Genomic DNA, 26,338 nt, shown 5'->3' with positions numbered 1-26,338 from the left:
AATTGGAGTGGCCTCATCCATCGGGAGCTATTAAAGAAATAAGCTTCGTAAGCTAAAAAGTTCTTGTAAATAGTATATACGATTATTCTTAGTATGGAGGACCAACAAAACAGAACGCGTATTCGAGTTGTTAGGTGCCACGGTGGGGATCAGAGGATTTAACTATCTGGAACATTTATCAAATTTATATCTACCATTCCTATTCTATGAATGCAACAAAACCTCCGTCAAATAGTTAAGCATTCTCATGATAGTGGTGATTATTCGAACTCCCAGTGTGATGAGTTCTGATTAATTCGTACACGCAGTATCTGCGAATCGTGAATATTAGAGACCATGGACTTGGCTATGTTTATGTGTCTTTGGACATGCCTTAACTTTTATTAAGGCTGCTTGACACTGAAGAGTAGTGAAACAAGAGAAGCTTTTATCTAGCATCAATACCACCATGAGACCAGAATGTGCAGAATGGAGATCGGTTGGAGATGGGAGGAATCGTTTGCATGGAAACCTGTTGGCTCGGTTTTAAACAAAATAGCCTTTAATAAACAGCACACATACTTTAAAGAATCAATTTACAATCCGTAGTGTGGAAAGATTTTTAATAGCCTCGGGACCGAAAATAATTGAACATTACAGCGAATTTGCAAAATGATAAGGGTAATAAAACTGGAAGAAAGATACCGGTCCAAAACATTTGAACCTCAGCTAATCGTATCGACATTGGAGACTGAAAGCCAAGTCATCCATAGCTCGTTAGTTTTGTATATTGACTAGGATGCTTACGACAGGAATCGATACTTCTGAATCTTTGAATCCAGTATTTTGGGTAATCGATTACAGGTACGCATTCTCGATCGATTCAGAGGAATCCATTCTTCGCTAAGAATCCCCCATCTATATTTCGGACACGCCAGTAGTGTGTATAGAGCGTAACAGGAATCGGACGACTGAAATAAGTATTCCGAAGCGGTGAGGGCAATGAAACTAGAACCATTTCCAAAAAGAAGTAGTCATTGATTTAAACTACCCGGATATGCTTATAAGTTTCAAAAATGTCTTTTTACTTTCGTGAACAATTTTCCACACACTGTCGTGGCTAAGATCAGTCTCATTCACGATCATTTGGACGGTTGCTCTTCGGTCTAATGGAATGAAGTTCATCACTTTTTTCACTAGGGCAGCATCATCGTCCGTGAGCGATGTTCTTCCCCTTCTTGGAATCTGTGTGAGGTGCATGTGGCCAGTTTTATAATTCCTTTTCCACCTCACCACTGTGTCATATGACGGACTATCATTTCCATGAACATCAATCATTTCATTGTGGATTTTTCGGGCACTGTTACATTTCAAATGAAGGAACTTAAACACACTCCGAGCCTCTATCTTCTCCATACTGCGAGTTACTAGAATCTACGGCTTCCTGAAACAGAACATATTAACACCTGTAATTTTCAAAGTTTTGTGCATAAAGATCAATTAATATGTAGAATAAATTTTATTCAGATCTAGAATAAATGTTAATAATTACTTAAAAACGATAACTTCTTGTGCTTATTACATTACTCCATTTATTGGTACTGTTTTTTTGTGATTCAATTTTTAAAAAGAACGAAAGCGAGATTTATATCGTATTAACGTTAGCCTTGGAAATACTCTCTCCCACAGGATTGGAAACCTTTCCCATCCAACCACAAGCCCTGGCCCTGCAAATTTTATTTGGTATGAACTACCAAACACGAACGATGAATGTACTAGTAATCATGTCGATAAAATGAGACTTAAAATATGTAGCACGCTATCGAAATGGTAGGTGATGGCTGTCCTGTTGTGAAAGGGAGAAGGGTCGTTGAAGGAAGCGTAACACGAACAATCAAGTGTCGCACAAAACTAATGTCAACTCCCGATAAAGTAAGTTGCCTTAGTACACAGACGAGTAGAGAATCAACGGTGGTTCGATGACATACTATTTCCAAATTTGAAAAAAATTAGATCCAGCGATCACTTATATCTACGGGGTGAGTCAGAATAGACTCCTTGATTTGCCGGGTGAATTGAGTAAAAAAACAACCAAGATAATTAAATAAGGTTTTTATTTCTGAAAATAAATCTAATGCCATTTTTTTCATTAGGTTTTGAAAATTATTTTATCCAGGTGACGACCCTGGTGAGCGATGCACATGTTGATTCGTTCAAAAAAGTTTTCGAAAACTCTTCTCAACATATCTTGCGTTATTCTTGCGATGACATCTGTAATTGCTTCCTTATCAGCTTCCAAGATCCTTGGTCGAACTTTGAAAACCTCAGCTTGAGATATTCCCGGAGAAAAAAATCACGGGCTCAAATCTGGGGAGCGAGGGGGCCATGGAACATCCCCTCGTAAGGAGATCAGGTGGCGGGGAAATTGTTCTTGCAGGATTTGGCGTGAACGATGGGCGGTAAGAGCCGTTGCTCCATCCTGTTGAAACCAAAAGGCTTCTGTGTCATATTCCTCACCATACTCTATCAATTTGGAGAGTAAAAAGTTCTCCTGCATCTGACAATAGCGCACAGAGTTCACAGTAACAGTTGAACTTTGAGATTCCAAAAAGTAAGGCCCATTAATGCTTATGGAGGACACAGCGCACCAAACTGCCACTTTGGAGCAATGAAAACGTCTTGGGTGAAGTTTGCGAGGGTTTTCAGTCGCTCAATAACGAAAATGTTGCTTATTTACTGAGCCGGAGAGGTGAAAATGCGCTTCATCGCTAGACTACTGCGCCCTCTGCGTCGCCACCACGCTATACTTTATCTTAAAGAACGTTTCTACGACAAAGCCTCGATGCTCACCAGAATATTACTTGGTAACTACTAAAAATGGTGTTATTTTCCCCAGATAACGCTATCACTCCCACTCCGCTAATTTACCTGCGCGCTCTTCAGTGATTTTTTTTTAAACTAAGGAGTTAGTTCTGCCCCACCATGTGCGTCTAACTCAACAAATCTTCACGAGGGCGTGTGGCAGAAGTTGTTATGTTATTATCTAGTATTTTGAGAGGGGTGGTATTTTTGCGACATGTGAATCAGGGGTGATTTTTTATAATACGCGAATTTACTGTTGTGCTTTATATGTCAGAGTAGCTCGGCTCGTAAGATGTCATTAATAACTATTCGTAACTAACACAAGTAACTAACAATAACACAGGTAACTATTCACCAGCTCGTTCGGTTTAATATTGTTACCCTAGTACTTGTTCAAAAATTTATCCGCCCTATTTTTCAGGTCGAATAAAAACATAAAACACGTGAGTAAATCATGCGAGTGAAGTGCAATAAAATTAAAAAATAATCAGGATGACAAAAGCAATTTACAATTAAACTTTGCTGTATGCGCCTTACTCCTAGTTACATTTGTTATCTCTTACAATCAGAGAAAAATATAATAAATATCCACTTCAGAAACACCTTACAGCTATAGCGTTGTTAGGAAGTAATAGATGTACTCATGATAAACTTAAGCTGAATTCGCCGTATAAATTTAATAAATATACAATACCTTAAAGTAAAGTCTTCCTTCCGAACCAGAGTTTATGAGTGCTGAGTGATAGAGCTTTTGAGATTGGTTTTTGAGTGTATGTCAGGGAACATTGCTTTAATTATGCATGCATCGTTACATTGACGGCTTCAAGTGTAATTGCTGCTGAGATAAAAAAAATATGAACTACATACACCTCTACCCTTTCGTGAATCCCCCAACAGTCTGCCCTGCATTGTAAAGGCGGGTAAGTGTGGAGGTATGGAAGTGGGTGTAACTATTTCTTTATTTCGCCTAAAATTGTATTACACTTTCCCTGGATTTCATGTAAATATTACTTGCAAATATATCAATGAACTGGTAATGTGTCGGTTATTGGTTTCGTAATATCTTGTTAGTATCCCACACTTTATGAGTTGCTCGTAAATTTATTTTTTCTCCCGTGGTGTCAGATGTATCCACGATTACGATCGCTCGATGTAATGTACCTCCTTTATAACTGTCTAGTAGAAGCCCTTAAATATCAAAATATAACTATATTCTGATATTTTTTCGAGAAAAATACGTGCAAGCAAAGTAGCTTCTATCTTGGTTTTCATTTGACACTTTCTGTGATCCCGTTTTTGGCTTTCAATAAATTTAAATTACCCATTAAATTTCACTTTATTTGCACTATTATATCGGTGCATTAATCTCTAGATTTGTTTCGAATAAAACGCCGTACATACTTGTTTGTTGCTTCCTGTGAGGCACGACCGGTTTAGTGAAGACTAGTCGCGAGTGCCCCCCTCTTCACTTCCAACTCCGGAAAGCAGAGTCTTTTTTAGATATGAAGAGGTATATTCGGCCGAAAAGTTTTTGATTTTTCCATGTGAAAGCTGGGTCTTAGTCGAGTGCTGCAATGAAGTGGAAAATATATCGATCCTATTTCCTGAGAAACGCGGATGTATGGCACAATTTCTCACACCGGTGGGGACAGAGTTTTGTTCAAACTAATGCACACCTCTCTAGCTTGAGGAAAGCGCAGTGGTTAATGCTTTCATAGTGTGACAGCCGTAGTATTTGAAGTGGTTGTCGGAATGCATGTCGCTTGGTCTTTCCGCTTATTCGCCATTGCGTCTAGCATCGGGGTTAACTTACCTGCGTCGCCTTCTTCATACTCGTTTTACGTTTTTCAGCGATCATTGCTGTTTTGCAAGTACAAATGTTAATGCTGTTCATCGCAGATATTTTTAATTTTAATACTGTAACTACTCTTATATTGTTTTGTTGTAATGTCGTACTGTATCGTATCAAAATAATGGTTTTATGATATGTCTATGGCTCAACGTTATGCCTTCTGTCCTTTGCTTTTCGGTATAAAGTGAACTTATACCCTTGCATTGGATAGTTCATTCCCACCATTGTTCACTCGATGTGTTTACACTTCTGGAGTTATCTTCTTTTTATTTTTTTGAATGATCCGGAGATTATTTGTGAGCAGCTTTCCCCTCTTGTTTGTCCACCTTCCTCTTCATTTTTTAAGTAGCTCCTGTGCCTTTCACTATCTGTCTATGCGCTGCAAACGTGTCCTTCCCTTGTCTTTCTTTCCATTCGCTTGTAATCCCAGCATCATCCATTTCAAAAACCCCTCGGGTTTCAATAGGTGCCCAACAAGTTGCACTCAAACTATGGGTTTCTTCTCAACTTCTTCGTTATTTGTTTTGCCGACTCTCTTTATTTTCATAATACGCCTGTATCGCCTTAGTCAACATTAATTAAGGTTTCTCCTCCCTCATTTAGTCTTAAGGTAGTAGTTTTACAGCCATAAACCCTATACTCCAAACGTTGGTCACAGGAGTCTTTTTCTGATATTAAGACCGTGACTTAGGGACGCCAAAAGCTTTTTCTTTTTATTATAGGTGATTTTTCATTGAAGGTCATTAGCTAATTCACCTTCTTACCTTAAAATTACTTTGCCCATCCCTAGTAATCCTTCTTCCCGAGTAAATAGGACTGAATTTGCACTGCGTAAGTGCACTTGAAGACGTTCATTGGCAACGTCAGTCTGTCCTTTTGCTTGTCACGTCAATAATTTTGGTTTTATTTGGTCTCATTAAAGACTGTAATTGTTGTAATATTCATTGCCTGTTAAAATATCAATATCAACTGCAAATCTGGGAATCTGAGCATACTTCTTTTATTCACCCTGCGCTGTAACTCATCGTTTTAAGTGCTCTTTCAGTTCATCCGAAGAATCTCCTGCATACGTATCCTGGAGTTGTAAATTTAGCTATATTTGATATCATAGTAAGGAAAATGATATTTTTGTTTATTTTTACAGCGCAAAATAAACATTCAATCCAGCTGCAAAAATGTATTCACATCAGAATGTGCCTTAGCAAAGTATGACGTTGACAAAAATCATTAATTCAAGGCGTGTTAATGCGTGAAAAAGTCTCCCGACAAAAACTATGGCTGTTTTTGCGTGTATGAAGAATTATCATTTTACCGTATGCGTTGAAAAATACTTTGAGAGTGGCGTCATTTACGCTTTTAAGTAGCACGCATTTTCATAGCTTAAAAAAATTAACCGATCGTTTTAAATCATTTTGAGGTCTGTTGTTTTCGTGATTTTGAATGCGCAAACGAATATGCAGCGGTCGGTGTCCAAAGAATATTCCCTACGTAAAGTGCACTTGCCAATTCAACGTAAATCTAATCGCCTTTGTTAGGCACAACATCACTTAGGTGAGGAGTAGAGTACTCGTACTTATACTTGCTTATTTAGGTATATCGCAGAACCTCTTGTAACATACTGTTGGTATTTAATGACCTTCATTCGATCTTGAAATCGCCACAAATATTGATCCAAATTTAACAACCATGTAGGATCGCCCCTCTGTGTCTAATGTTTCAGTTGACTTAGGTTTTTCTATTTTTAATAGTTGTTATTATTAGGGGAAGTGACTGACTAGTGAGGTCATTTGAAACATTGCAATAGACGGATTGACGTTTCCGATGAATGCTTTTATACAACACCTAAGTAGATCTCACCCAAAACGCATTTCAAACTTTCGTATGTACTATCCTGCAGCCGAGTAATGAATAAGGTGAACTCGATAAGAAAATGATTAAATTTTCCAGGAGAAAGAATTTAAAGCGAAGTCATAATTCAACACGACCGCCAGTGTAATTTTGAATGGGAGATGAAATGTTACCTCGGCAAATAATGTGTTTACATTATGGTCAAGCACGTTTAGAAAAATCGTCATCATTCCTCAAGAATTTCCATGGGGATGGAGATTCAGTTTATAACTACCTCTCGTGAAGAATAACTTAAAATTCTTAAAATTCCCAAGGGTCGAAAGGGAAAGGAAGGAAGAGACGGTAGGGGGACTCTTAGAAGCTTTTGCAGAAGGAATAATTTAATTCAGGCGATAAAATTCTAAATTAGATTTTAAGGGGATGGGAATTTATGAAGTAAAATGGCGTTCTATTTGGCTTTTCTACGTGTATGACTTTTACAAATAATGGTTGTGTGGTATGAAATTCTGCCAGCGTTTTATTTGCTTGTGTCACCATTCTACAAGAATTGAAATTGGATTCGCTCGTTTTGTGAATTGTTATTTGATAGTTATTCAATGAGCCGAAGTGTTGTGGTCAGTGTTGAGCATATTAAACAAATCAATGTGAGAAGCATGGAATGAAAATAAATCATATTCATCGAAAATGGTGAGTTTTACGGGAGTTATTAAGGCTAAGACAAATATTAAATTAGGACAGCTCAAGCTAACCGTTCCGATATTTATCAAGTATTTTGGATAAAAATGGGGACAGTGGTAAGGAAGGACATTAGGAGAAGAATAATTATATAATAAGGACAAATATTCTGGGGGTCTGGGGTAAAGATATAAGAAAAGATCAATATAAATATAAATGGTGACTTTGTAGGTTTCAGAAACGAGACCTTTGAAAAAAACGAAGTATTTGATGTTTGTTAGAGTTGAATTTTTCGGTCAAAGTTCTAATTTAAACGAAAATACTTGCTTATAACGTCAATTTTTTTCTTTTCTTAGGTTTTTGTTGTAGATGCATTAGGAAACGGTATTATCTATTATTAGTGCTTGATATTGATTTTCGAGGCCCATGCTCTCTGGGATTCTTTCTTGGACGGGATTAGTTGTTTATAATTCAATACTGACCGATGACATTTTCCACACAAAAACTACTCCCCGCCGTGGGACGGGTGGTTCCGTTGATCCAGTAGTCCTCCTAGGGGAGGACAACGCCTTTTCAGAGCTTGAGAAATTTTCTGCCCACGGAAGAAGTTAGGAGTGGCCGACGGCTGGTAGAAAAGCTTTGTTGGCAGCTGAATTCAGCCGTAACGTTGTTAACTGCGGTTTTTTGAAAGGATTCACCCGTCGCGGTGAGGCTAAATTCCACTCAGTCGTACCGAAACCTGCCCCCTCTATATTTTTCGAAAGGAAAAGCGAACGTTTTTCGCGAACGACAGGCGTTCCTGCGTAGGCCTTACCGCTCAAACCTGTTGACAAGGCTCCCCGATATCCGACTTAAGCATATGCAAATTCCATTTGGAGGACTACTTCGTGGCTGTGACTGGACATGAAAATCGATTGCTATGTTTGCAATATTTTTGCGATTTTTTTTAGCATTTTGACTATTTTGTTATATTGGTCTACTTACTCAATTAATAACTTAATTCTTAATATGCAATTATTTTAAGCCTTGGAAATAACCACCCCTGTGCTTTGCAAATAACAGATGCGTCATGATTTTATAGGTGTCAATCAATGTTTCAGTATTGCCTACTTCTGATGAATGAAACCAAATTTTCAGACATGGGGATGTACTTTTCTGCAATCATAAAAAAAAACTGGAAATGAAAATCAATGCATGAATCATGCAAGGAATTCGTTGCTACCTTTGTTTAGAAAATGGGTTTTCGACAAGTTGATGGTATCACTTCAGTTTTATAATTTTCGGTTATCCTTCTAGGACATAACTGCATTGGATATTGCAAAACTTACGTTTTTTGGTCATATGTGGTGTCATAACTTAACAGTTTGCAGTAGAAGACTTATATTGTTGATTTTTGGAGGAAGCAAGCGCTGCTGACATTGCATGGCATAATGAATGAAAATGTCTCTTTGATTTTACAGTGAAATTGATTATAGTATAGAGTATCCCCAAGGTATGACCAATGTGTGGATTGCCTTGGACATTTATGATTTTCAATCAGATTTGAAGGTTGTCATTACATATTGGATGAACGGTCTGAAGTAATGAAATCAACCACTACATACTAATCATAATGGTAGTTTAGAATAGTCAAATTATTATACTCCTTAATATCATTGGAAAAGAATGGCACACTGATTCACCATTTTATGGCATCATTGGACATAATGGAAAATTGGAATGTCCTAAAATAGGATAAATTGACCTTTGTTTCAATGTTTTATATTGCCGAAAAAATGCAATTTGTTGTAATGGCACCTGTCAATTGCTGTTAGATGATGACTTTACCTAACTCATGGAAATTTTGAGTGGATTGTTTTATTTCATTTAAACATTATAAAATGTGTGGCAAACTTTCAAAAAATTTGAAGTGTTTTCCTTATATATGCTAGTACCCTGCAAGCCACCACTAGGGTGTGTGGCAGGGGGTGAATACACGCCAGACTAATTGTGACCCGAATATGACCCTGCCGTGGTCAGACAATGTTATTCTGATCCCTTATCATTTGTGGAAAAAAATGACATCTTAAATTTCTGTGTTCCGCACTTAATCTCTGTAATTTTATTGACATGATCCCTCCTAAATTTCTGTCCTATTCTTTTCTTTCTCTACTATTACTTACCAGATAGGTTTAAAAAAAACTTTTAGTGCTACATTTGCGCAACTTCAAGTTCCAGCCGCTCCCTGTCATAAATTTTTGAGAATAGCTATTGTCACATACTTTGAGTGTTTAAATTACTTCTAGCACTGAGAAGTTTTATTTTCTTTTTGCAATACAGGAATGGGGTGAGCGTGGAAGGAGCTACCCACAAGCAGGTGGTTGATCTCATAAAATCTGGTGGAGATGTCCTTACACTAACTGTCATTTCTGTCACACCTCAGGTAAGGATAGCAATATTTTGGATATTATCAAACTCCAATGTAAACATATAGTTAATTTATTTTATAAAAACAATCCATTTTGAATTTATGAAGTAATGGAAACATGAATTGGTGAACTATTTAGTGTACAATGATTGCTGCATTACTTTATGTATACTCATTAAAAGTTGTTTTAGTTAATGTTTTCCTGTTGTGTAATAGGGTAGTGATAACTACTGTAAATATGTTATGCTTATAATTGGCATGTATGAAATATTTACCATTTTTAACTCCAACTCTTGTAATTCGGCATTGATATCATCTTGAAATAATTGAGCAGCTAATCTAAAGTATCAAAGTTCACCTACACTACCAAACAGCTATCTCAGGTTTTGAGATATTTTAGTGATACCACATTACCCACCAAAAAAAGATGGTCGCATTGATTGCTGATGAAGTTTTGGCCCTTATATCTTTTTACTATGGTTTATAACAGTTCAATTATGTACTTATATTTATAGAATGGTTTCAGGCGTCACTTTGTGGAAGCGATTCATTTCAGAAAATAAATACTCGGTTATTCCACATATATTTTTTATTAAACGCGACCTGGGTTTTGACTTACTAAGTCCTGATGACTGAGACCTGATGATGACTTTATAAGTGGAAACCCGGGTTATGTTTAATAAAAAATATATGTGGAATTACCAATTATTTACTTATATTTATTTATTATGTCATCTGTGGTTTCTAATGATTCCATATTAAAACACTTCACCAATATATTCAACTTCAAGTATCTGATAAGTTTGATGGAGTGTAGCTTCAATTTATTCATTAATGCTAATAACTAACATTTGTTATTATCTGTGTTCATAAGCATTTTAAAATGATCAATTAATTAAAAGTTTCACACGAGGAATCTTGCAATATGATGAAATATTGGTATTTTTTTCATAATCTGCCTATCCTAAAGAATGATACTTTTGAATCAAATAAGTGAACAATGTGTGATAGATCATTTTTGCTAAATATCCTGGGTAAAAATTCTTCATAATACCCCTTTTTGGCCCTAAGAAATTGTTTCCAAAGGTGGTGACTATATTCAACAAAGCATAGTAAGGTTTTATAGTTTTCTTTATAATTTCATTTGCGAGGTATCCTTAATGTGTATTTCTAAGAATATTTTCAGTTCATGTTGTTTAATATTATATGTATTTTAAATATGTCTTATGAAAATTTATCTCAGTATTTCATTGATTTGTTACCTTGTTTACAGGAAGCAGAAAGACTGGAACCAAATGAAGAACCTGTGGGATACTCATACATTGATTACAGTGAAAAGCGCTCTCTTCCCATTTCTATTCCTGACTATCATACTTTGGACAAATTGGGTGAAAGATATGTGGTGAGTTTTGCCCCAAACTGAAATAATATCGAAGATGTGGTGCTAGACCCAGCCAAGCGCAATTTTAATTATATGTGGATATTAGCAAACCTCCCTCCCATGAACTACAACCTTGATGTGTTGGAAGGGCTTGTGCGTTCCAATGGCCCCTAGAGTTGTGCTGGTGGGAACAATGATAATTGCTCCTGGTGGGTCCACCAATGTCAGATAGGTCAAAGGTTAGGAGTTAGACGAAGGTAGTCCACGCATCTTCCTCAGTGAGGCGGCTGCAAAGGCATCTGACCCCAGTGGGGTGGCCATTGGGGATAGTGTCACAGTAAAAACACTATTGAGGAAGGTGATGGGAAATCACCTCAATTATCATTCCCAAGATTTAAATGATGGACAGTGTAGAGAATATGAGTTCTGGCAACTGCAGGACTCAGCCCAATCAGCCGTGTTTTGTGCCCAACAGCGTGAGAGGCAAGGATTCTGTGGTCATCATTTCACGAAACCCTTGAAGAGGAAAACTGACAGCAGCAAGACTGAAGACGCAGAAGAAGAAGGCCAAATTAGTTAGAATAGGAGCTCAGAATGTTAGGAGAATATTGAGGACAGGAAAACTAGATAATATTAAGCGAGAGAGGGAAAGAGGAAATATAGATATATTAGGTCTATGGGAAGTGAGATGGAAGGATAGTGGGGATTACTGGAGTGATAATTATAGAATAATATACAGCGGTGGGGATGAGAGCCAGTGAGGGATAGGCATAATATAAAATAAAGAGGTAGGAAGAAGCGTAGTCAACATAAAACAGGCAACAAATAGAATATTACCAGTAGAGATAAAAGCAGAACCGACGAACTTGGTCATTGTTCAAGTATACGTGCCACCGAGCAATCATAAGGAGGAAGAAATTGATCAGGGAAGGAAGCAATTGAGTTCTGCAGGAGACAGGGGTTAGTCATCACCAACACTTGGTTTAGACACCGCAAAAGGCGCAGGTATATGTGGAAAACGCCAGGTGACTAATTAAGGTTTAAGTTAGATTATATTCTGTTTAGGCACAGGTTTAGGAACAGTGATAAATTCGCACAGCTTCCCAGGAGCAGATGCGAACTCTGACCTCAATTTAGGTGTTATGAAATGTAGCCTCCATTTCAAAAAGATAAGGCAGGTGTGGCTGGTTAGGAAATGAAATGTAGAAGCATTAAATGGATTGAAAAAGGAGTATCAGTAGGCTATAGAGAAAATCATGGAGGATGGTAAAGAGCTGAGTACTATCGAAGGAAAATGGGAATGTACCAAGAAAGGGATATCGGAAGCAGAAAAAGACACTATAGGAACTGTGAACGGAAAAAGGACAAGGAAACCGTGGATCAAGGATGAGATGATTGCAAAGAAGGGTGAGAGAAGAAAATGGAAAAATGTAAACACAGAATTAGGCAAAATGAAGTACAAAGAGTTAAATAATACATTGAGACTGGCAACAATTAAAGCAAAAGAAGCATGGTGGAAAACGCAGTGCAAGGATATGGAAATTTTGCAGAGGAAGGGTGAAATTGGTGCACTCTACAGCAAGGTTAAATCATTATCGGGAAGCAAGAAGGGAAGATATATGCTAACAGTTAGACATAAGGCGGGTAAGATAATAGTTGACACAGAAAAGATTGAAGAGAGATGGAAGGAATATATAGAAAAACTGTATGGTAAAGAACTTGGGCCAACAAGGTTAGAAATAGAAAGAGAACATGACGTAGAGGAAGATAGCTTAGGCCCATGCATACTCGACCATGAGATAGAAAGGACATTAAGGGAAATGAAAAAGGTTCAGGAAAATGTGAGAGAAAGTTGCTATATGGACTGATTCATTGTATTTAGGAGGAAGGAAGGTGGGAAGACTTTGTGAGATCCGTTTTAGTTCCTATTCCGAAAAAGGTAAAGGCTACATCATGTGAGGACTACAGGACAATAAGTTTGATATCCCACGCAGCTAAAGTTGTTCTCAGGATCATAAACAAAAGGATAGAGAGTAGGGCAAATAATTACTTAGGGGATGATCAGTTTGGGTTTAGGAAGGGGAGAGATACGCGTGATGCCATTGCAGTAATGAGATTATTAATCGAGAGAAATATAGAATACAACCAGGAGGTATTTGCTTGTTTCGTAGATTTCGAAAAGGTGTTTGTTTCAGTGAACTGGGAAAAACTAATGAGTATATTGCTAAAAGTAGGAATGGATTGGAGGGACAGGAGGCTAATCCGTAACTTGTACATGTCTCAGACTGCTCAGGTGCAACTAGGGAATGGAGTCCGGATGGGCAATGTTAGAAAGAGGTATAAGGCAGGGTTGTCCATTATCACCGGTGCTGTTCAACGTATATGTGGAGGAAATGATTAAAGAGACATGGGAAGAACTGGAGGAAGGAATGAAAGTTGGTGGGCAGTTCGTACAATCACTGAGATTTGCCGATGACCAAGCTCTAGTTTGCCAGTCAGCCTAGGGGTTGCAAGCATTACTGAGTGAATTGAAAATTCAATGCGATAGATATGAGATGAATTTCAATGTTAATGAAACAAAGGTTATGCAATTTTCCAGAAAGAGAAAGGCTAAGGTTAACATTAAAATAGGAGGGCAAAAAATAGAGCAGGTAGATGAGTTTACGTATCTCAGAAGTGTTTTGGACCAACATGGTCAAAGTTATAGGGTCGTAAGGAGAAGAATTGCGCTAGGCAAAGAGGCTTTCACAAGGAGGATGGAGTTGATGACAGGGTTGCTTAGTATGGATATTAAAAAAAGGCTTGTCCAAACTTCATGCTCATATTGAGCATAGTTATGTACGTCATGAAACATGGTCACTGAAGCAGGATGATAGACGTAGATTGGAGGCTTTTGAAATCTGGGTGTGGAGAAGAAGTGAGAAGGTGAAATGGACAGAGGAGAAAACAAATGAAGGAGTACTTGGTATGGTGGGCGAGGAGAGTGGATTTAGGGATAAATCATAAGGAGGTAGGACAAATGGATGAAGGGCATATTGATTGGCAGTGGGATGATAAAGACTAATAGAGGTGATATTGTTCGGCAAACGAGGAAAGGGCGGAAACAGTTAAGGGATGTTGGACGGGATGAAGGGAGGGAGGAAGGAAGTACACAGAGATGTAGAGGGACTTGATGTAGAGTAGGTTGCTGGAATGTGTTTTCTTAGGAGTCACTAAATATTTATTTGGTTGTTGTGTCCATCAAAAACCTACCTTAACCAGTAGATTACTAAATGATAATAATTAGCAAGCCTGTCAATAGCATTAAAAGGACCAGGTTTCAAATCTCAGATGTGGCTAGGTTTTTCAGTGGTTTTCTGATCCCTACCTGGCGTGCTATGCTTAGGGTGCTCATATGTATTCAGAGAGCACTAGAGGTGCAGCATGCTGTCTGTTCACAGGGATGTTAAAATATGGACCCCTTGGCACCTACTGTTAAGAGGAGGCCATGCAAATGCCATGTTTCTGTCCAGCCTTCTTCCATTCCGGGAATATTTTACCCTTTACCAAATTGCACACCTATCCCTAATGGCCTTGGCTGTCAGTTACATTTCCCAATGAATATTACTGCTACGTCATTGAACATTGGTTTTAATATGCCAATTTTAATTGAAGGTGAGAGGGCATTAGTATAGCATTCCACAATTTACAATTAGTATTGCAGTGCCACAATTATTTTAAGAAAGCTGTGCTATGATCATTTTGTTCACTTTTGAACAATAAATGTTTGAAATATAAGTTTCAATGTTATTATGACATCATTCTTTTTTAACACATTAAGACCTTCCAAAAAGTGTAGGTATTAATGAGGGTATGTAAATAAAAAGGACAAATGTTGATGCAGGATTATTTTTCAACAAATTACAGTACCCACAAAACTTCCATTTTATTTTCTAAAAAGGTATTTTCAAAGCCTAGTAAAATGTTTACATTTAAGACATACTTAGTACTTAAAGTTTCTTTTCCATGTTTTTATTGTGATATAAAAGCATGTTGATCTTTAATACCATAAGATTTTCCATAAATAAAAATAGTTTTCCATTCATTTCACTTCAGCATTTTCTCATCATAACATTAATATAGGGTCATAAAGTCTGAACCTGTGAAATTTATGTCTTTGAAAGTATTCAGAGTCGTGAAATGAAATTCTGTAATTTGTATTTTACCCCCTTAGTTTTTTTTTAGTTTTCTAAGGATGAGTGAGCTGGAAAGGATGCATATCTCTTACTAACAATGCATAACTACACTCTTAAAAATTACTAATGAAACAAATCAGTGAGTTGGTTAGATATTTTGCAATGATGACAAATGCTTTGTATGAAAACAGTTTGAAATCCTTGAATGATACCATTGATATTATTATGAAATTTGAAGTCTGTGATTAATCATTTTCCATGCACAGGTGTATAATATCTACATGGCTGGACGACACCTATGTTCAAGACGGTATAGGGAATTTTCTACTCTTCATCTTAACCTCAAGAAGGAGTTCATAGGTTTTAATTTTCCTAAACTACCTGGGAAATGGCCATTTTCGTAAGTAATTTTAATTCAAGATGTGCCTCCCTCCGTCAGTGGCAGAGCAAAAAATAAGGGATGCTTTTCTGTTGTTAAAAATATTATTTTTGCTCAAAGTTTTGTATAATAAGGAGATTTATGTCATGCATGTAAATTTAGGATTAATTTTGTTAAATTATCAAATCCAAAATTCCAATTTATAATATTATTTCGAATTAATTACTTCCATAATTTTTTGAATCTTGTACCAATGTGTATTAATATTTGTATGTATCATTAGGAGTTTTGTTTTTGGAGTTGTGATGGCAGCATTTATTTTTTTTTATTTCAGCTTAAGTGAGCAACAGCTTGACGCTCGTAGACGAGGGTTGGAACAATATTTGGAAAAAGTTTGTGCTGTCCGAGTAATAGCAGAAAGTGACATTGTACAGGAGTTTCTTACAGACACTGAAGATGATCAGGTAATTGCAGTACAAATTTTGTGTTTAGATGATTTTATCTTACTTTGAAGTTGCATTGATATTCCATAAAGCCTGTTATGTTTTCTCCACATTACCACAAATTCCTTATATAGTATACATGGAAAAAGTAGGAAAATCATTTCTACTTTTAATTATATTAATGATAATCGTAACCGTTAAAATTTTATTATTATTTCCCCGCAATCTTTCTCTATGAAAGTTTTGCCAATGGATTTAAAATTTGAGATTGAAAAATTCATGTTTGTCTCTGTTAAAAAGGAAAGAAAATAGTGAGAAGTATATGAAGTAGACTATTATGCAAATACATCCGTTTTCATAATGCTAAATATATAATTAAACATATTTTCAAAGAAACTTGTTCAAAACATTAGCATTATATTTTGAGTATTAAGAATTTTGCTTGAATTTTTTCAGGGAAATGCATCACCAGTAGACTTGAAAGTATTAATGCCAGATAGAGAAGTAGTAACTGTATCTGTGAAGAAGAATTCAAACACTGGTGAAGTGTTCTCATCAGTGATTGAAAAAGCTCGGATGAGCAAACAGGCTGCTAAGTATTTTGCTCTTTTTGAAATTGTGGAATATAATTTTGGTAAGAACAAATACTTATTTTAGTGAAAGTCTTAATATAGTTCTAAAGGACATATTTATCTTTAAACTCTTTGGTTGCATTGACATGCCTCAATTAAATTCATATTTTTTTACATTAACCAGTGAAATATATTTGCTATAATGACCCAATTTACACATTGAAAAAAGCCCATTCATAATCAATTGAAAGAAGCAATGAATATCAAGCAAATATTTCAAAACATTGTAGATTTTGTGGCATTAATAAAGTGTTTGACTACATATAAAAAGTGGCACTTTTGAGACATTTAGTTTTAAGATATAAAAGTCAATTGTTTTCAATGAAATATATTTTGATATTTTATAATTTAGTATTTTTTAATGGAATAGTTTTTGCCTCTTTCAATTACTTGTTTTTCACAGTTACTCAGTTGAACTACTTTATGTTTAGTGTGTAATTTTTAAAAAGTGTGTTGATAACAATATTCTTCAGCATTTACCATGTAAAACAAGGAAAATATTTTGCATGTCTGACTTTTAAGCATTTATCACGTTAAGCTTTTAATTAAGTCCTGATTTTGAATATGTATTTGGTATAAAATTGTATTTTACATTTTTATTTACTTCAATCATTCTAAAACAAGAATTCATTGTTACCTTTTTCACAAAGGGTTGATCATAATTTTTTATTTGCATAATTTATTGTGCAAAATTTAGTAATATTTTTAGCTTAATGTGTATTATGTATGTGGTACAGTTTTCATTGATATGGCTCCAATTTTAATTTATCACCAGTAGCTGCTGCAAGTTGAATGTTCATGTTCAATTCATGTATGACACTGATGGTGGTATTGCATGAAAAGCACCAACCATCAAACAGGCTACATTTATTATCAAATTCAATGTACATATTATCATATATTCTCAAGTGAATTCTTTTTCAATTATAACATTGGTTATCTATGAAATTTATTGAGTTCATTGCTCAATGGCTAATGTTTGAATTTTTCCTTCTATTATTATAGAACGCAGGCTACTGCCAAATGAGTTCCCCCATAGTTTGTACATACAAAACTACAGTACAGCTACATCCACCTGCCTCTCAATTCGGAAATGGCTTTTCTCACTTCAGCGAGAACTTAGGCTTGCGTCAGATGAGCAGGCCACTACCTACATATTTTGGCAGGTATGGGACACTATTTTGATTATTTTGATATTCAGAGAACATATTCTCATTAACTGCAGGAGATGCCACAACTGTAATTTTAATGGAGTTATCAGCTAATATGCAATAAAATGCAGGCATTCCAAAATGTTAAGTCATTTGCTTTGACTGGGTTCTAAATTGGTCTAAAATTTTAAAGTGCTAGCGGAAGCTATGTTAGCTTAACTGTCTAAAGTACCTGGCTGGATATTGAGGTATCCAGGTTCACATCCCGGTCAAGGCAAATGATTTTCACTCTTTGGAAGTGTTGCATTCAGAGAACAGGTTTTAATACAATTGTATTACTCTGTGGATAAAAGTATTGGGAAATATTTTGTTGACCAGGTTAAATAAGTGAATAATGGGGCCTCTAAGCCCAAATTTCATGGGGTTGAATTCCTTGGGCAAAGTTTTGTGTGAAATCTGGTGGTCTGGCTCTTGGGAAACCTGATTGAAAGTCAGGAATGGCTTTTCATTAGGTTTTAAAGGGCACAGTGCCACTAGGAATCTCCAAAAAGCAAAAAATGTCATTGTTTTTTTAGATGTGCTCATCAAGTAAGCAGGTCATTGACTGCATATTTTGACGTACATGAAAACTTTTTAAATTATTTTAGCCGCAGAAGAAAAGGGGAACTTGACTCATCTTAATGGATTATTGCGATAGTAGAGAAAAACATGCTTATCATGATAATCTTCGGTGTGAATAATAGCCTTAAGCTTTACAGTAAGTGATTTACTGTCAAAATTATTTGATAAGGGTGCAATGCAAATTAATTTCACTATCATTCACAGGCTGTTGATGATGTAAATAGAGGCCATATTCGAGCAGATGATAGACTATATCAGTTAAAGGCTCTTCAGGATGCTGCCAGAAAACATGAGGTATGCTAATACATATTTCATTTGTTATGTTGAGTGCTATTTATTGTAATAATATGTCTTTTAGATTATCATTCTTTCCTAAATATTTTTTTTTATGATGCAGAATTTCTATGCAAAACTTTGATAGCCTTCTCATCAATCATTTGGTAGTGTACTCATTTGTTAGCAAATGGAAATGTAGAAAGTTATAGTAATAAAAAAATGATAAATTATAATTCACACTGATATTGTGAGGCCATTTTACCCTTCCAATTTGATTGTTAATTTAGTTGACATTTTTGGTGCAATGCTCATTCATCTTACTTTCAAATGATACAAATGCTTTTGGTTACTACTGTTCCTTTAAATTTAGAAATGCATTTTTATATGTGTTGAAGAGCCAAACTTCTCGTAATTACCTGTAATTGGTTTTTCTTGTCCATTAAATTTATTTATTTGCATGGAAGTACAATACTTTACTCTATTTTTCTATTGAAATGGGATGAGTTCACAAAATTTCAGGTCATCAGCTATCTGCCTGCATACATTTTGTTATTTTTTACTTGAATTTTAATTCTTTTGAATTTCAGTACCTTCAATTGGCCAGAGAGCTGGATGGTTATGGTGAGGTGGTGTTTCCTCATTGTGCCTGCGATTCTCGTAAAGATGGACATGTAGTTGCTTCAATCGGAGCCAACTGTTTTAAACTGCAAGCTTGTGCAGAGGATGGGTCACTGGAAGTGCGTACTGATTTGTTGATTTCATCTCACTGATTTCAAGACCTGCTAATATTGCTTTGACATTAGTGTGTTGCTTATTTATATGGATGAAATTAATTCTTCAGTTTTAGTCTTGGGTGTACATAAGGATATAAAATAATGGTGGTGAATTCTTTTACTTGCAGTCTCAAGTTGTTGATTTTGCATGGGGAAGTATTAAGGAATGGGAAGTCGATGATGAAGCCATGGCTTTCTGCTTCCGGTATCAACGTCCTGAAAAAAATCCACGATGGGTTAAAATTTTTACTCCATATGTAAGTGAACATTATGTTTAAAATTATCCTTTTAAAATTCATTATGTCCTTTCAAATATAAGAATATCTGCATATGGCAACATTAATAATTTTTAGGTGTATAGCTTTTAAATTGCAATTGCTTATTGTAATTGTACGTGTGATACAGATGATACACATACATCTGATGGCCACCTACTGGAACAAGACCATTGATGGATATCTAGGAATATCCTTCTTCTGCAAATTTTTCATTAACTATCTCTTTATCACGTCCTACTGTCTCTAAACTTCAAAACATTCATTCATCACGAAACTTTCATATCTGTACTTTCTTTCTCCATTTCTCTCTCGATATTTTCTAATTTCCTTGCCCTTAACACCACCCTAACATTCCATGATCCTATCATAACAGCTTCAGTTCTCTTCTTCTTTTTCAAGTCTTCTTTCTCACTGCTGTTAGCTCAGTTGAGCAAGGATTTCATGTAATGATGATGCCAGGATGCCTCCCATCTTCTGCCAAACACTACTGCTGACAAAGTAGGCCAATTCCCATAGTTTCCTGGATTCATTACCCATTTAATACAGATTGTGATAATGTAATTGATGGGGTTCCTCATTACCTTCTTCAGCCATCTTCACTAATGTGAAACCATTAATTCAAATTACCAATCCACTGGAGTAGGACATCTTTACAGCCTCCTTACTGAGAAACTGATGCCGTGTGGATTAATTTTTTTTGCTCCTGGCTTTCCTTATCTGATATGGATGATCATACCAGGAGTAATTGTAATTGTTCCTGACAGTATTGCTCTAGTGGTCATAGAATGAATGCCCCACCACCATGTCAAGGCTGTAGTCTATTGGAGGGTGTGTATTCTTGCTAACTTTCATTGTCTCTGTACCATTGCCCTCCTGCAGAGTTGATTTGGACCAGAGAGTGTCTCGTCTTATCAGAGGCAAGTTATGCAATCAAAGATGTTATTTTCCTGTGTGCATTTAATCATCCAAGGCTTTTGCTGGTACTTAAAAGCAATATAAGATAAGGGTACACAATGGCATGAGCCTTTGCAATACCCAATCCACATGCAGCGTTCCCTTCTCATGGTCACAGCATCTATTAGACTGATTGGACAAAATTTCACGCGCAAAATGCACAAATCAGTAAGAGAAAAGTGCACTAAGCTTTTGGTGCCACGTTGTGAGAATGGATGAGAGTCAAATCACCAAATAGCTATATGAGAGAAGAGTAAATGGCTTGAGTGAATGCTAAGGGGTTGACTGTTAAAACCCTGGGTGAATATGGTTGTAGAGACACTCAAGGCAAGGAATATTAGAGGTTTCAGTGATAGAAGAGCATGTATGAAGTAGTGTGTGAATGTGAGGGGCAAAAGAAGTATGCAAAGGTGAAGTGGTATGGACAAAAATTAGTAATAGAGGTTAACTTTCCTCTAGTAACAAGCCTTTTCTTGATAGTGCTTACCCCTAAAGGGGATTTTATGAAGGGTATGTGTGTGTGTGTTTGTAAAATGTAACTTTAAATTATGGGTCTTCCTTTTCCAGTATGTCTTCATGCTGGATTGTTTTGAGAGAATACTGGAGGAGAGTAAGTGGACTGACACAGGGGAATGACGCAATCTTTGTGGATAGTGGGTAGACAATGCTCACTGGGGCCTTTGACCTTCATTGAACCACACAGCTGCAGTGAATTCAAGCCAGCCATCATCAGAATGGCTTGTATGCCTTCCAAAGCAATCAGTGTTTTTTTTTAACTTTTTCATGTGTTAATCAGTAAAAAAAAAGATCCCTTAAACCTGATTAAGTTTTGGCTTCAGTATTCACTATAATATTGTTTTCTTTTTTTGAGAGGTTTTTTTTCCATTTTTCTGCTTTCCAATTTTACTCTTGGTTCAATTTATTGTTCCATTAATTTAATATCTCTGTAGATGTAATCATCACCCTCATTTTATTTATTACATAAGGCCAAATTATGCCAATGATTTATATCCCAAGACATTATTGTGCCCTATGTTGTCCGAAAAAGTTGATATGAGCAATGTTATCAAATAATCTTAGTACATTAGTAACTGACTGAAAAAATGTTATGATTGTTTTGTCCAAATAGAGTATGTTGATTATGGAGTTGCATTGTGTAATCCGACCCATCATCTTTTATGTACAATCTTGATATTTGTTTTTCTAAATGTTAGCCTTGCCATATGAATGACTAAAATGTCAGGTCCACCCAAGTTTATTTATTACTGATTCTGGGAAATAGGAAAAATCCTGCATGTCTGATATTAGTGGAAATGGTTGATTGAATGTGAAAGCATGTTAATCTGTGATATTTGTTTTGAAGTTATATGTGAGTTGTGGGTTTCAAACATACCCTGGTTTAGTATTTCATACTTTTGTTTAGGCTCAAATGTTTCCACTCATTTAGCAACCTGTGGATCAGTACCCTCCTGCCTACACAAAGACTCAAACTAGATGAGAATTTGAAAACTTCTTGGTAATGGTTATCTTGTATCATCCATCCGAATGAATCTCCTGATTTATCATGATCTTTGATAATAAGGCCTAGATTGTATGCTCATGTGGTAGCTACGAATACTTCATAAGTCCAAATTTATAACATTTTAGTTATAACTCCCTTATCTTTCATGTATTATCAAGGATCAAAAGGTGGTTTTTTGGAATTTTTAAAAAAATACTCTCAATGATATTCATTAAATAATACAAGATAATGAAACAAAACAATATTTCCTCATAATTGCACGAAATCATTCCAGATAATTGTGTATTATTTTCATTATTAATAAATCATGTAAATGACATTTTTATAAGAAGAAATACTGTACATTTTAATGTATACTACATTAAATACCCAATCTCCTTGTTACTTGATGAATAAATATGGAGTTGTAAACATAAATGCATGATGAAAAGGAGTGATTCCTTTGGATATTTCTAATATGATTGTACATATATAGCCTGTATATTTACTAGATAATATGTAAATATAAAACTGTATATTAATGTGAATCAATAATTTAGATATATAAATGCTATTGATTTCATTTCTGCATGATCACATGTAATATCTGCATTAAAATAATATGATATCAGTGGAATGGGTGAGTGCAAATATAAATAATTCTGCTGTGAATCTGTGATTATTTTGCTAAAGTTAATGCTGAAATATCTCCAATTGTAAAACGTTCACCTCCCATAGCTAAAAATTACGTAACCTAAAAATAATATTTCTTCTTTCTAAATTCCCATAACCATAATAATTGCTGTTTGAGCTTGTGGTGCTATAGATTTGGGAAATGGGCAATTTTTAGTTTCTAGTCAACTATGGGTTTATAATTGGACTGTTAATGGTGTGTATTTCCATGGGTGAATGACGTTTCCATAGTGGCCACACATTGAGATTCCAGGTAAAACATATACACTCATTTGTTAAAGAGGATGATTCATTTGGTTGATACTATCACAGTCAGTCTTTCAAAAAGGGTATGTAAAATTTTATTATCGGCTATATCTTGCGATTAAAAAGGGAGGTTGAGAAGTTGATTGAGAGAGCTGTTGAAATGCTGGATATAATGCCTGTTCTTGTTGTGCAACACAGGCTAAACCTGGAAGTAGATATTTACGACTGTTATGCCTGCTCCTTAGCCGGATTAATTGCCAAGTGAGAGGTAATCATGAAAGCAATCCTTTACAAAATGTTGTATGGTGGTTTTGTATAAATTTTAGCAGTAGCGGATAGAGGTTTGAAATTGTAATTTTAATCCATTGAGCGATATAATATGCATTCTTTAAATTAAAACCCCAAAATACCAAATTGTTATCATTTTGTTATGCAATTGTTTCCATCAGTATTTAGTTTGTTGAATTTAGATGTCTGTTTTACTTTGTATAAACATTTACATAAGTGAATACATATCTAAATATTGAGAGAAGAGTACATTGATGAACACATAACAATTGATATTTTACAATTGCAGTGAATCCTCAATTTAATCTATCTATCTGAATGTTTCAATGTAATATAATTGAAAAATATTGCCAATGCCCTGATGGCATTTATTTGTGATTAGGATGTCAAACATTAAGTTTTGGAAAGTCAATTCTTGATTTCATTAATTTAGCATAGTTATGTTTTTAGTGATAAAAATGACATCATTAAAATTTCAATGTGATAGTAAATATGATTTCAGTGATGGCATTATGGTCACGGATAATTCTGTATACTCTATTATTTTTCAGTTTATTCCAAAATCTGCTGCAATTAGAACAAATTTTTGCCTTAAACTGAGATTTTTACTGTACAGTGTACCACTGAGCAATACTTGTAGGTTAATCTTACAGTAATGACTGTCTCATATTTCCTTTTTTGTACCTCTTAACAAATTGATTTATCTAAATGTTGATCCATCACCAGTATAGGTGACAGTATATTTTAGGAAAATCACTGAAAAGCATCTTTTCCTGTGACATATGGGTTTGAAAACATTTGATTAATAAAATGTTTTACTGTGTCACTGCATATGATCACTTCCATTGAGTTTGTAATAATGCAAATAAATATGTTAATGTACACACATAAAGCTTTAGGCATATTTTTTTAATTATTTAGCTCATTCCAAGTTGAGATGAAGTAATCAATCTTATTTTATTTATGTCCATGTTAGCTGTAATCCTTTCTGAAATAACACCAATTTCACAATAAACTCAAATGTGTAAAGACAAAGAAAATGTGAATTCAAAAATATTTTAAGAAAAAAAGGAAATAATTGCAGATCCAATCATTATGTATATGTATCACTCAAAAGTATTTTTCATTATTGTAAACAATATATAAAATGCTGCTGTTTTCTGTCACGGTCAGCAATAAAAATTACCAATACCAACTTGTTGTTATCAAGTGTTGAAAATGATCCTTAAAAACCACCTAATTTAAGTGTGTGATCATCGAACTTAATGAATCCATATTTTGGGAAAATCCAAGAGGATTTGTTGTTTTTTTTCCATGGAATTTTTACTCAGAATACCTAAACTGTTTATAATGCAATATAATTTGAAATCAGGAACTTGAGGCTAAAACCTATGCATTGGTTCTTGAAGATGGAATAGTACTTGCAGATATCCCAAAAAATTTAGCAAAATATAACTGTATTGACTTTTTTCCTATCCTCAAAATTGTTTGTGCCATTGAAATAAAGCCCAATGCAGTTTTTGTTAGAAGTGTGCATTAGTAACTTTTTATGGCAGTTCAGAATTTAAAGCATCAGTCTTACAGTTTTATAACCCTTGTAATTCTTTTATGCCTTCGGAGGTTAATTATAAGATGAACTAAGTGCCTAATTAATTTTAAGTATCATCAAATTGCCATTGAAAGCTTGAGGATGCTATTGGTGAGGGGGCCGGCATGTATGGACACTGGCCATCCTCTGTGATGTCTATGAACTGAGAAAATTCATCATCTTAGTTCAGCTCTGTATGTACTGGGCAGCTCCAAAATGATGTTGCATATCTTCACCAATTCTAATGCTAATGACCTCTTGCAAGCATTTAGCTAAAAGCTGTTCTTAATTGATAGTTATAAAGTATTTCTCTTAAATACCAAGTATATTCTTCATTTGTGAGCAAATGAAATATGACTATGATTTACTTTATTTATGGCATTCAAATTTTAACGGAGCAACATTATCTTGTGATCAATTTAAAAAAATGCAATTAGTATTAGGTGATCTTCACTCCTTTCTCTCTCCCTAATTCACCTCTTTCACCCTCTCAGCCACCCATGTCGCTCTTCATTGCTTGGCTCACAACCACATGTTTGCCTCTTACCTTGATTTTGTGGCAACAAAAAAATACATTCTTGTTTTCATTAAGTATTAAATGGGGCCATGGACATAAACTTGCCTAGAACCCTTGGCCTGAGTTATTTTGTGCACAGTCAGATTTAAGGCTTGGGCCAGCTGGAAAACTGCCCAGGGTAGCACAATGTAAGGTGCTTCTCAGTGACAGTCATTGTACTCGTAGATAAAGAGCAGGTTTTTGATGGTGCGTATCACGCTTGACTTTAGGATGTGTGATATGAAGGGAACTTAACTTTTGTAGTGTAGAGATAGTGGCCGGCAATTAAATAAGTTCCTGTTGTTCCTCTTGAACATGGATGGACCAATAGCCTGTTATTCAAATTTGAGAAATCCTTGCTAGATGAATGTGCAAGTTTGGTATCACATGAGGGATATGTTTAAAGTTTGCAATATGAGGGAGAAGAATGCAAAAATGCCATAAAACCCCTAATTTAACCTTAAAAACCTTTGAATGTTAGATACTTTGACCTCTCTCATTGTAATCATCAGCGATGCAGAAGCAGGTCCATGAGCTTTGAGAGGTGTTATTAGGCAGAAAAAATTAGCATTTGACTAAAAAAAGCATCGGTGATCTGTGCATAATTTTTCGAACACTATTTCCTGAAAATTTCTCTCTTCTTCAAGAAAGTGATCAGTACTGTAAGTATTTAATGGTGCTTTTAGAGGCTATGGAATTCATATTCTCACAAGAAACAAGTAATGAAGTTGAAAATTTGCATTATTGTTTTTGTCTAAATCTGTTTTCTTTTTGGGAACT

The 26,338-nt window shown here is 35.4% G+C and overlaps 1 protein-coding gene across 1 annotated transcript in view; it reads left to right on the top strand.

Annotated features, from left to right (window-relative positions):
- Snx27 (sorting nexin 27) overlaps positions 1–24,609 on the top strand; it is a 95,947-nt gene extending 71,338 nt beyond the window's left edge. Inside the window, exons 2-11 of the mRNA XM_071593728.1 lie at positions 9,536–9,638; positions 10,897–11,025; positions 15,446–15,579; positions 15,893–16,022; positions 16,458–16,635; positions 17,639–17,799; positions 18,610–18,699; positions 19,269–19,418; positions 19,583–19,711; positions 21,254–24,609. Coding sequence (XP_071449829.1) covers positions 9,536–9,638; positions 10,897–11,025; positions 15,446–15,579; positions 15,893–16,022; positions 16,458–16,635; positions 17,639–17,799; positions 18,610–18,699; positions 19,269–19,418; positions 19,583–19,711; positions 21,254–21,322 — 1,273 coding nt within the window. The 3' untranslated portion in view covers positions 21,323–24,609. The remainder of the gene's footprint in view (positions 1–9,535; positions 9,639–10,896; positions 11,026–15,445; positions 15,580–15,892; positions 16,023–16,457; positions 16,636–17,638; positions 17,800–18,609; positions 18,700–19,268; positions 19,419–19,582; positions 19,712–21,253) is intronic.
- The last annotated feature ends 1,729 nt before the right edge of the window (positions 24,610–26,338 follow it).

The sequence above is a fragment of the Hetaerina americana genome, unplaced genomic scaffold (genome assembly GCF_022747635.1).
Source record: "Hetaerina americana unplaced genomic scaffold, ioHetAmer1.1.p SCAF_6, whole genome shotgun sequence".
NCBI lineage: Eukaryota > Metazoa > Arthropoda > Insecta > Odonata > Calopterygidae > Hetaerina > Hetaerina americana.
This window is presented reverse-complemented; position numbering and strand designations above follow the sequence as displayed.